Below are 12,873 nucleotides of genomic sequence, written 5' to 3'. Positions count from 1 at the left end.
CTGTCAGTATCTGCCTGTGACTGTGTGATGGCACACAAGGGGATTATAATGTGCAGGTTAAATAGAAGTCACTGGTGGCTGGATAACTTTATCAGACAATGAACAAATGTTTTCTTGCTGTTTTTCAGGGACTGTGTGTGCAGCCTAAATGACGAAGTTTAACTTGTTCAGGCATCAGACAACACCCATGGTCGCTGCTAAGCCAACAGGGGCCAGTGCCTTGACTGTGACTCCAGCCCCTGTCGCATTAGTCTCTAATGACAACGCCACCGAACCAGTCAACAAGAACGATGCCTTTGACGAGATAAAGAACAAGTTCCTGAATGAAATCGACAAGATCCCACGTGAGTGCCAGACAAAACCCAGACCTGTCCCGATCAACCAACTCATATTGATGTGACTCTAAGCAATGATTTTGGAATTAGATTTTCTATTTTGCTGCAGGCATCGGCAGCCTCATAATGTCTTCATTCAGTATTGATCACTGGCAGCCCCTCCTAATGGCTGAGAAATCTAATTTCCATCCAATCTAATTGCTAACCTAGCACCTCTTACTAAATATATTTGGCCCAGGACATGACATGGGAGTAGGCTAAGTGATTGGTTGGTCAAATGTCAAAGTATTTGCTTCTCCTCTTTCTGGTTGTGGATGTGCCATCTATACATTGGTCTGTATATTCTCCTCAGTGCCACCCTGGGCCATCATTGCCATTGCCGTGGTCGCTGCTTTACTCATTCTAACGTGCTGCTTCTGCATCATCAAGAAATGCTGTTGCAAGAAGAAGAAGAACAAGAAGGGCAAGAAGGGGAAGGGTGACATGGGCATGAAGAACCTGAAAGGCGGAGAGGTATGTTTCACCGCAGGAGGTCGTGTCACGGCTTGGTGGAATTTACACCCACACTGTGTACGAAGCAGGGCAAACCACAGCCAGCTCTAACCTGTATATGAGACTATTATGTAACAGCTGTGGAACTTGGAGTTTAGCTTTGTAACAGACTAGAGAGAAAACATGCATGTAGTGATAAGTCTGACTCAGTTATAACAATTTGGACCAGTAGCCATCACGTTTCACATTTTAGCCAATTAACATTAAAATAAAAATATTTTCCTGGTCGAAATGTATTAGATTAATACCACTGGCACAGACTGTAACTTTTTGATGGCTTTTTAACCCAGTCAGTGTATTCTCCGCAGGTGTTAATTACATTCTTTACGCACCATGATTATTTTTTATTTCTCTCTTTCTTTTTTTCGTTATTTAATGTATTTGTCGTAAATGTTATTGTTGCTCTTTCTCTCACTTGTGCTTTTGGGATTTGAGTGGAAAATGACAGCACCCTTATCTATTGAGCCCAACCATTGTTTTTTCCTTCAGTCATTAGAGAGTAATTATGAAAATTAGCAGTTACCACAATGGTGTTGTTTTGGGCCTGTGATTATTATTTTTTCACACGTATGATTGATGATTTCACGAAGCACAATAAGAATACATCTAAAACTGGAGTTATTTTAAAACCCAACGGCCCTGCCGCGCAAAGATACGATTGTGCTAATGAGGAGGCTCCTCTATCTGTCATTTTCCTCGCTCCCTACAGTGTAGCTGACTGCATTTGCTGTGATTACCCTTCTTTGGTGTCTGCTGTGAGTTCAATCTCTTCCTTTGTCTCTGCTCTCCTCCTTCCTGCTTTGTGTCTTATGTGTGCTCCGTGTATCTTGACTGTGGTGGACTTCTCTGCCTACGGTAGGTCTGATGGCACGCGGCACCCCTCTCTGGCCGCTCTGTGTAAGCACAGACCATGGCAAGGGGGGGGAGCTGTGGTGGGGGTGGGCTGGGCTGGGCTTGGAGGGATTTGGATTGCAATGATGATGACGATGAGTGCTATGGCTTCCTTAGTTTTTTGCAAGCTTAGGTGCTGCGGGTGCTTGAGGAATCTATGGGAGCGATTAAGCTGCTTCGCAAAATCCACTGAACTGATATGCCGCACCAACTGCTATGTCTTGATTAAACAGAGATTGCAATTTTTTGGCAAAAAACAACAGAACAAAGACCTGTTTAAGTGTCTATGGTTTGAAATGAACATGAAACTCATCCTATGGTTGAGCCTTTGAATGACGAGTGCACTCAGCAACTCACTAGAGATCACTAACATGCATGTGCAAGGGGTAAGCTGGATATTTGTCAAATAATAGCTGAGACTTTACCTAACTGAGAGCTCTGAGCATGTTTCCACCATGACAGGCCTCGATTGTGCAACACAACCAAAAGCTGAAACCTTTCAAACGATCTACCCTCCAGATATACATTGACCTGGGTCTGAAATTCACAGGCTGCGCCCCAACTGTGCAAACACGCTCCGAGCTCCGCAACAGTTAAAGCTGTTGGTATCGCTTGACAAAGACCAGCATATGCCCTTGCAGTAGGTACCATTGAATGGCCACAACTTGACTTGAGAGTAACTTTCCTGGATGACCCATGCTGCTGACATACTAGGTGACAGTCATTGATGCCCCCCCCTCCTCTCTCTCCCTGAAGCACTCGGGTCTCACTGAGGAGAAATGGTGGGCCAGAATGTTTGCCCACATTTGCAGTCAACTGCAGAGGCCTGATTTCAGTCGATTGAAAGTCCACGCTACAGTCAACTGACTGTGTTAACGCATATTTCATTCAGTAAAAACCTCCGTGCTGAGTTTGCAATTCACCCCGTGGAGTTGACCAAAGGGCATTCATTCAGACATACCATGTCTTTGTCTTTGAACCCCCACTGGAAGTTTGAGAACAACTGGAAATTCTCAATGTAGCATGATCCCTCCATGGATGTGTACATTTCACTCAGAACATATGTACAGAAATTTTTGGGCCTGACAAAAATTTGCCACAGAGGGTTTTTAAAAAAAACATCAAAGCGTAAGTTTTACTTTCAGAAATGATAAGGTAATTCATTTACATTTGCCATCGGAAAGAAACTTGGATCCTGCATTGTGTGGCCTGGCATGCTTGAATGAAAAGCATTTACCACAATAAAGATAGAGAATGCCACATATAAGGAATATTGTGTAAGAATGTGTGTGTGAAAGAGAGAGAGAGGGTTTTTGAGCATGCATGAGTGCCTGCATGTAAGCAAATGTGTTGTGTGTGTGTGTGTGTGTGTGTGTGTGTGTGTGTGTGTGTGTGTGTGTGGGTATGTACATGGGGTGTGGACACTACAGTGTGGTGTGCAGTGTGTGTGATGGTGTGTGTATTTTCTGTGTGTGTTGCCCTGTTCCTCTTCCAGCTCATCAGTGAGTAGCTGGACCCTCCAGTCTTACGAAGACATCAGTGTTTTGTCAAGAAGACAGCCATAGGAAAGTAGGCCATACTGAGATATTATCCAGCTTCATTCAGCGTCCGAAAATGAAAGTTTACTTTAATATTGATATCAGAGCAAATTGCCCTCACTCGATTAGCCGCGGCCGCCTCTAAGGAGATGAAAGACTGAAGAGTCGCTGGGTGTGATGTTAAGGCAAATGGACGACAAAAGAGGACTTGATTTATCTCCTTCATCACACCCAGATTATCTCAGGAGCAGTTAACTGTCAGTAAACTGCTGAATTTTGTTATAGCGTATGATCACGAGTCACAATAATTCACATTAGCGTATCAACTGGAAAATCTGGAGATTACTGTTTGGAATAAATTGTGAAATCTTTCAGTAATTCAGGTAGTTGCAATAATCGGGCCAGAGTACAATAATAGCAGCAAAGTGCTATCAACAACACTAGTGTAAACACATTAATGAGTCTTTGGTATGTCAGGAGGAGATAAACGGCAAACAGTAATATTGTTTGGCTTGAAGTAAACCTGTTTGTCAAACAGCTTACACTGTCAGTTGGCACAGCATGCGTTATCCGAGGATATTTGCCTGCGGTTTTAGCAAGTTTAAGAGCTTTTCAAGAAAAGTGTCAGGAATCACTGCGTCAGTGGTTTGATAAAAATCACATCTGTCCTTCACTTCCTTTCAGTAAGGACGCACTGCTTCTTGTGACATCTTGTACTGGAAATATACTGTACACGGGGTGGACAAAATAACAGCAACACCTGTCACTATAGTGCAATGCAATGCTACAGCTCTGCAACAAATGCTACATTTGTAAAAAACAAACAAACAAAAAAAAGCTTTACGTGTCAAAAAGGTTTAGCTTTGTGGTTCTTTTGAAAAAAAGTATCCCGTAATATCCTTCAGTTTGTTTACTCAGGATTTTGTCTCATCTCTGCCAATGCAGCGTTCATCTGTGTGGGATACGTCGTCACGATTTTTGAGACTTTGTGGAAAACTTAATATGACTCATTTGGAATGAGTCATACATAGGATTTGTGTAGCTGCCTTTATAACCTTGAATTCCCTCAAACTTTCCCTTGGTTGTCATGTTCCCGTTATTTTGTCCACATCCCGTAATGTCACAATTAATGGCAGCTACACAAGTGAGTCATATTAATTTGTAAATAGAATAAAAAACAATTCTCATTAATAAAGGATAATCAGCATTGTTATAACTGGGGAAAAAAAAAAAAAACTTCCAGAGGTTTTTTGTACGGCTGTTGTATTAGATTGCATTTTAATGTAAGGGGGGGGTCCTGTTTTTTTCTGTCCACCTCCTGTATATTGACTGTTTTTTCTGTCTTCTCTCTTTTTCTCACTCTTTCTCTCTCTCCACTCTTCGCACAATAACACAGAGTTCTATTTAATCTATATCTATACATCTATATAAATGGCATTTCTACAACAATATGTAGTCCAGGAGAAAATCCCCTGCCTCTGATTTTGTCAGATTTTAACACACCTGTAATTCTCATGAAAAAAAAAAAAGAAAGAAAGGAAAACAGCAAATGGTGTCACCCAAGAAATAGTGAAATCAAGTCAGGTTGCAACCGTGGTCATCGATGAACAGATTGCACTTGTAACACCGGGGTGAGCGGGGGTAAGTGGCAGGTAGGTGCTGTGACTAACCCGACTGCTGATGCTGGAGGTTTGGTGTTCAGCACGGCCGCCGCCTCAGGACCGTCCTCTCACTCCTTCTTTTGCCACCTGCCCCCCTTTCTGTCTTTGCAGAAACAACAGGATGACGATGATGAAGAAGATGATGTCGAACCTGGACTGACTGGGGACGAGAAAGAGGAGGAAGTGAAGGAGAAAGAAAAGCTTGGGAAGCTGCAGTACTCCATTGATTACGACTTCCAGGAGAACAAGGCAAGAACTTGAATCGTTCATTCTACATTTTCATGTCAAAACGAAGGGACAGTCACTACCTGTTTCCTTTGTGTGACATTTCCTCTGTCCTAGTACTGCTGTGTTGATTACTCAAAAATAAACTTGGGATCAGGGACATTGTGAAGGATTTAGTTTTGGTGTGGGCTTGCGAAGGATCTACAGTATACTCCCTTTGAATCACCTAAGTCCTCCCTCATCCCTCCCCAGCTGACTGTGGGAATCCTGCAAGCCGCTGATCTCCTCTCCATGGACAGCGGTGGCACCTCTGACCCCTACGTCAAGGTCTTTGTCCTCCCTGACAAGAAGAAGAAGTTCGACACAAAGGTTCACAAGAAAACACTCAATCCTGTCTTCAACGAGACCTTCACCTTCAAGGTAAGCTGAAACACCTCCTGCTCACCCCTCACTTATTACTTATTAAAACAACATGTACGTCCGTCTGTTTGATGGGTAGATAGGTCTTGTAAAAGGTGAACAGCTCCTCCTTTCTTTATCACTTTCTTTTAGAGCTTAGCAGCTGCTTCGATTCTGATTTTCTTTTTTTTTACTAACACTACGAGCCAGCGGTGATAAAAAGCAGCAAACATATTGAAGGTGTCTGACAAGGAGAGTGTGGTAGAGAATCACATTAAAGGAGAGGGCCACCTCTGGTGCACCTTGCCTGCTGACAAAGCTCTATAAAAAACAATTCAAACAGCTTTACCTTGTCAAAGTCAGGGCAGTGCTGCTGAAGCAGCATCTTATTAAGTCAGGCAATTTTGAGCCATAGGCCAAAGTCACAACCCATATTACTTTGTATTTCTGATCTGGCAGAATTTTTAAACATTTTTTTTTTTTTAGAAACTGTGAAATGTGTGAATTGTGCTGATATCCACCTCCTAGGAATGATACCAGTGAGTGAACTGGGTTCTGGTTACTGTCTTACAGATTCCATTCGCAGAGATGGGAGGGAAGACTCTGGTAATGTCCGTCTATGACTTTGATCGCTTCTCTAAACATGATATCATTGGAGAGATTAAAATACCCATGAACACCCTTGACCTGGCTAAGCCAATTGAGGAGTGGAGAGACCTGGACAGCGCAGACCAAGAAGAGGTAAGGCCAGTTTAGAACGACTTATTAAGACTATTGGTTGGGACACTTTAACAGATGAAGAGATTTTTAACATACGGAAATTCATTGAATCAATATCTCATCAACATAAACAGCGGATGACATAGTCCAAAAATAACCATGAGCACAAGTTACCAACTTTGTGTGTGTACCAATGAGAATAAAGGACATGCTTTTTGGTTCCTGACCAACTGCACTGCTTCCTCTGGAGCCATGCAGCCTGTAATTTCATGCCTTTACCATCATGCTACACGAGGATATGAATAACACACTTCAGTCGACACTTCGGCTGCCTCCCCAGAGCCACCTTAAAAAGACATACACTCTACATTTTTTGCAGTGCAGATATTTTATTCATTTTGACAAAGACCATCTCGAGGTACTTAAGAAATAATTCCTGCTGCTGTTACAGCAGTAATGGCTGCAGGGAAAGATTGATATTGACAGGGTATATTTAAAATGTAACAGCTTGTGTATCTGTGTATTGTACATCAGGGATCTCCTTTAACTTTCTCTCTCATTCCCTGATCCTCACAGCCGGAGAAGCTGGGTGACATTTGCATCTCCCTGCGTTACGTCCCCACTGCTGGAAAACTCACCATCTGCATTCTGGAGGCTAAGAACCTGAAGAAGATGGACGTGGGTGGACTGTCAGGTACTGTATATACACGGACCCGAGCATCAGATATTGCATTTCATTATGACATCATCACAAATAACACTATTTCAGTGTTCACAGTCTGACAAAATGAGCTGCTTTAGTCAGCTGCAGTGCATATAAGAACGTGCCTGTGAGCACAGCCATTAGGTCGTTCCTGCTCTGCTCACGTGCTGACGCTGCAGTACACACCATGCAGCAGCTCTCACTCCCTCTGGCTTCAGCATTGGCCCCATCTGTTGGTGCATTACAGCACTGCAACCCAAACATGCATGCCCAAAGCATTTTTATATCAGCTTATCATGATTTTGCCTTTTTTTTTTTTTTTTTTTTTTTTTTTTTCTGTTGGTATTTCCCTACGTGAAAATTAACCTGCTGCAGAATGGAAAGAGGCTGAAGAAGAAGAAAACGACAGTGAAGAAGAACACTTTGAATCCGTACTACAATGAGTCCTTCAGCTTTGAGATTCCTCTTGAGCAAATGCAGGTAAGGACATGCATTAATCTGTTAAAACATCTGTCAGAGCTAGAGAGAGCACCATACTGTCCTACAGATTTAGAAGTACCCATTACTAATTACTGTGAGAACTCAAATATGTAAATAGTAAATAGTTGTCCTACCAAGCAATCTATAATCAGGCAGACACACATCCATAAACTGATATATGGGCATGAAAGACAAAAGAAATATTGACATTGTTGACATTTTTTCTTCTATGTGCATATGACAAATAAAGATGGGCTTATTTAGGTTAAAGATGAGGATGTGAACAGACCTGTATATGTGGACAATTTGTCACAAAGTGTCAGATCATTGTCACGACCCGAATCTAATGCCATGACAAAAGTGAGGGAGACGCAGAATGAAGGCAAATGGTGGTTTACTTAAATTAAGATAGAGCAGTTTACACAAAATGAACTAAGGATATCATGGGATGTGTTCATCAGTTAAGTCGGTGGTGAGGGTGGATGTGTGCATGAGTGCAGTATGTAGAGTATGGGAAAGATGTTGGATGGAAACAGTTAAGGCCTCATATTAACATTAACATTTGAATTTATTTTTGGACAAAATGAGGACTGTGAATTTTGTCCCCCTCACTTACATTGAAATCACATGAAGAAGAAATCCAGAAGGCCAGTATGAACATGAGGAATTATCACAGAGAAAAAAAAAGAAGTTTTTAAATGAACATCTGAATTGTTTTAAAATCCTATCCTGTCCTTTAAGCCTTCAATAACTGACCTTTTCGGCCACTTGGGGGTCAGCAGAAACAAGGTGTGAACACATCATTGACATATCAGAAGTTGTTAGACATATTTCTGACCACATGGCCAATTATCTCTCATTTTTAGCACTGTTTTGGTCTCCACCACCAAATCCAGAGGGCTCTGTCTGGCTCTTTAGCTGCCAAGTGCTCCACTATGTTCACCAACTAGTTGCTAACAGTGTCTGTCTGCTCTTTGGACCTGGAAAGATAGTGTACAGTGGGTTTTGGTCAATTTTTCACTGAAAACAAGCTCCATGCTGTGGCTGGAAACGACGCAATGATGAACCAACACAGTAAAGTTGCGACCAGAAAGCTAAGACAGTACACTGAAAGATGCTTTAAAGCTCCCTAGAGCATGAGAGTTCAGTGATAATTCACTTTGAAATAAAAGCAGAATTATTGGTTTTGGACTGTTTTTAAAAAGTGACCAAAACCAACAGTACTTAGAATTAGAATTAGCCTTGTTGTAATGTTTTCCCCCCATTTTCCCCAGAAAATCCAAGCTGTGATCACAGTGCTGGATTATGACAAGATTGGAAAAAACGATGCCATTGGGAAGATCTGGGTGGGAAGCAAGTCCACAGGGGCCGGGCTGAAACACTGGTCCGACATGCTGGCCAACCCCCGTCGTCCCATCGCCCAGTGGCATCCACTGCAGCCAGAGGAGGAGGTGGATGCCTCCCTCGCAGCCCTGAATGCCAAGAAGTAAACTCCCACCAGACCACATCGCCCCCCACCTGCACCTGTCTACCCATGTATTTCCCATCAGGCCCGCATATCAGTGTATATTCCAGAAGAACACCCCGACTGTGCATCCACTCCACCCCCTTACCTCTCCCACTGCCACCTTTCAAAAGATCCACAAATACCATTCAACATGATGGGAAATATAGTTTAAAAATCATCATGTTATATTAAATCATGTCATTGAGAAAATAAGACAAGTTACAGGATGGACAGAGACTCCGTTGATTTCCTTTAGATCTATTTTTGTATTGGGGTTGTGGTTCCATTAATAAGAATACAGAGTAGACTATGAAGAACAGTAAGCGTGCTATATGGGAATCTGGTGATAGAGGGGATAAAACATACATTCACTCATGTTGTACTTCTCACCCCTTCCCTTTAGTGACACAGTTTGCTTAGAATAGTGCTTAATAATAAAAATGCTTTATACTGCCATAAGATAGAGAAATAACACAAGCAGGTTCATTCCTTAGGTGTATTGTGCACCATGTTCCACACCTGCCAGTTATCATACTAGAAGATTCTGTTAGTTTGAAGTACATTCCTAGAGTTGGGTAGCGAGTAGGGATAGGCACATATCCGGTTACCCACAAACACACTGCCGTTTTGATTAGTTGACCTTCCACCCTTCGTCTCAGGAAAACTGAGAGGAAACTGAAACTCCATGCCTTTTTTTCTAAACGGGTTGTTATTATTCTAATACTCCACTTGATGAGAAAGAAATGTTGGATTCAAAAGCTTGACCACTTGTTTGTTTTTTTTGGTGATGTAAGGCTCGCGACTAGTGCTAGTTTATCCATGAAATGGTACGTCAGGGGAGAGGGAGGAAGTGATGGATTTTAAGTAAAAAAAAAAAAAAAGGGGGGGGGGGGGGTATTTGTGTATTTTTGACTGTGCAAAAAGGCTGCGTCTGTCATCCGAACAACGAAAATGCGAGGAAATATCAGAGTGGGGTACAACAGAGACTGATTCCAACCACCAATGACATGATATTTACAAAGTGTCGATTACTGCCTGCAGTCTACCACCTCCCCTCCTAACGCCTCTGATTCTGTATCTCACTTGTTCAGTGCTACTGCCATTAGTCATGGACTTGACACAAGGGTTTTACTTCAAAGGAATCCCTATAACCGTCTTACAGTCATAAAGGAGACAAGCCTTCCAAGTAACAAAATAAGCAATTTTCAACTACCAGGGACGCCTTCCAGTTAGCGGTGTTGTTCTCTTCATTTCTTTCTTTCTTCTCTTTTCTTCTTCTCTTCCTTCTCCTTTTATTTATCCAGTTATATTTTACTTAACTTAAAACACTTTTATTCCTCAAGCACTTTAAATCCAAATGTTATGTTTAAGTACCCTCAGAAACCAGAGCTTTAATTATTTATGTTAAGAATAGCTGGTTTAAAAAAAAAAAAAAAAGAGCAAGGGAGTGCATTATATTAGGTTTTTTTTTTGTTGTTGTTTTGCCTTTTTGTGTAAGTCTTTAGATTGTTTGGACATTACGTTTCTCACTTGATTGCAAGGATATGGTCTGGAAGAAGGCACTGATCCATGTGTATTTTATACACAGCTTACCAAACTGTTGAATTTAATTGCACTACTGGGTATTATTCTGTTCTGTGGTCTGTGTATTTTTTATTTTTTATTTTTTATTTTTTTGTGATAAAATGTTGTGAGATTGAATTTTTCTGTGGCACATGTGGCACACCAGACAGGTCTCCTCATATAAATGAACTCCTCTGATAGGAAAAGAGACACAGTTCAACTTAATGTTGCTCCCTGGCTCCTTCACAGAATGTAATCAGTTCACACTTCAGTGTATTTGTAAATTAATATTCTGTTGGAGAGAAAATTTCAGGATGAACTTTTATCTTTTGACAAAATCCAAACTCATCAGGCCTTGAATAAATTGGTGAAATATTAATTGTTGATTAATATGTTGATATTAGCCAGGTGCCTCGACTCCAGAATACCTGGTTGTAAGTCTAGTTAATTCAAATCAGTGCTGTGTGTGAGCACCAGCAGCAAAAACTACCCGTTGACTGTGTGCAAAAAAAAAGAAAGAAAGAAATGCAGTCAACATTTTAAACAGGATGACAATTTATTTCTTTATTTTGGAATTTAATGAATGCTGGCTCTTGTATTTTTCTCTCTGTTGGAAATTGTAACTCTTTATGTTTTTATAACCAACATAGACCATGCTCACATTGTTTTTCACCTCACATCACCATTTTTCTTTTTTTGATGAAGCAACACTAAAGAAAAGGCAACATGGAAGCAATCAAGCAACCCATTGGTGTGTAGTTTTGCCTATATACATAGTTCATACATGTTGATACTGCATGTTTATACAAAATACTGTACATAAGAGCATGTTTTAGAGACGAAGCAAAAATATCTCGTGTACGTAAATGGGTGTCATTTGTCATTTTAATAACACAATGAAGGGAGAAAAAAAAAAAAGATGCACTGTATATTTTCTAAATGAAACAAATGCGTATTTATTTTCCATGAGGGTCATTGGAGAGAATGTCATACAAATATTACAGTACTATTACTAATAAGAACCTTTCCACGCCTGAAAAATTCTTAAGCAAGTGTGTCGTCCAGTACTGTGTGTGAGTTCATGTAGGATGAAAATGTAGCCGCATGCTTGCTATCTAACTCCTTGTGGTCAAAATTTTTATTTGTTGCCATTTATCTGCCATACATTTGTTTCAGCACTTATCTGAAGGCCAATGTTTGACTTATTTCAGAATTTTATTGCCATTTGTTTCTTTTTATATATATATCTATATATATAGATATATAGATATATATAGATAGATATATAGATATATGATTTTGATTTTAATGTTTGGAATGGGGATGGGGTCTCCAAGTCTATAAGATGACTATTTTCTAACAGCAGATTTTGGCACAGTGTTTTTCTGAAATAACTTTGAAGATTGAATAATTCTGCAATCTGTAGGTGGGAGTGGGAGTCATTATTAGTGCCAGTACTGACCCAGAATAAAGTCTGTTGGATCATATCTTTACATAAAATCCATTTCCAGGGGCCAAAAGAAGAATAATCCTATTCCAGTGAACACAAATGACTTGGAATCCCTTCTCTCTTTCTTCACTTGGAAGTTTTTATTTTTCACTTCTATTTAAATGACCTGAAACCCTTCACGGCTGTGTCTCTTTTACTGTGTTTATTATACAATTACGTGTACATGTAAAGAAGATAAATGAATAAGATAAAACTAAAGCCATAAAACTCAAGCACTAACTCTTTAGAGCTCAGCTGAGTAGCTAGAGTTTATTTATGAAGAAAAAAAAAATCTGACGTCTTCATTTTCCTTGGCCAGTGTTTCTCTTTTACATTCCGTTCAGAGGTCTTTGTTCATCAAGAGGGCAAAATCCATTTAACTGTATATGTGAGCATTGAGAACAGTTGTGAGTTTAGTAGAGTGCGTGTGTCTTTTTCTACTTTCAGAGCTGTTGATGTCCTTGTTTAATAGAGGTTGTTGATTTTACAGTATTGTGATTAGTAACGTATATGCCTTGTTTTGATAGTATAAATAATAGATATAATATCACAATAAGTTCTCACTAATACTGCTAAAATTATATATAGATATATATATATGAGAGTGTGTTCTATTCTTGGGCTGAGTGCAATTTATGAACCAAACTGGGTCTCTCTTCAAGTTTCTCTTCTTCCAGTTTTAGCAGGAGCATGTACTAGTAACTACCGGTACATGTACAATCAATAACACACTGCTGGCAACCTAAAGCTCAAATTGATGGTCTTTGTTGGTTCCTTTGGAAAACTTCTGAAGCAGCAAAACAGTATAGT

At 40.4% G+C, this 12,873-nt stretch overlaps 1 protein-coding gene across 1 annotated transcript in view; it reads left to right on the top strand.

Moving 5' to 3' along the window:
• Positions 1 to 9,863, top strand: part of LOC111238192 (synaptotagmin-2-like) — a 54,381-nt gene extending 44,518 nt beyond the window's left edge. Inside the window, exons 4-11 of the mRNA XM_022767595.1 lie at positions 129 to 344; positions 688 to 848; positions 5,089 to 5,226; positions 5,455 to 5,622; positions 6,175 to 6,342; positions 6,898 to 7,016; positions 7,372 to 7,504; positions 8,779 to 9,863. Coding sequence (XP_022623316.1) covers positions 149 to 344; positions 688 to 848; positions 5,089 to 5,226; positions 5,455 to 5,622; positions 6,175 to 6,342; positions 6,898 to 7,016; positions 7,372 to 7,504; positions 8,779 to 8,994 — 1,299 coding nt within the window. The 5' untranslated portion in view covers positions 129 to 148 and the 3' untranslated portion in view covers positions 8,995 to 9,863. The remainder of the gene's footprint in view (positions 1 to 128; positions 345 to 687; positions 849 to 5,088; positions 5,227 to 5,454; positions 5,623 to 6,174; positions 6,343 to 6,897; positions 7,017 to 7,371; positions 7,505 to 8,778) is intronic.
• The last annotated feature ends 3,010 nt before the right edge of the window (positions 9,864 to 12,873 follow it).

The sequence above is a fragment of the Seriola dumerili genome, unplaced genomic scaffold (assembly GCF_002260705.1).
Source record: "Seriola dumerili isolate Sdu_G_001 unplaced genomic scaffold, Sdu_1.0 BDQW01001222.1, whole genome shotgun sequence".
NCBI lineage: Eukaryota > Metazoa > Chordata > Actinopteri > Carangiformes > Carangidae > Seriola > Seriola dumerili.
The sequence above is the reverse complement of the archived record's forward strand: the minus strand, read 5'-3'. Positions and strand labels throughout refer to the sequence as shown.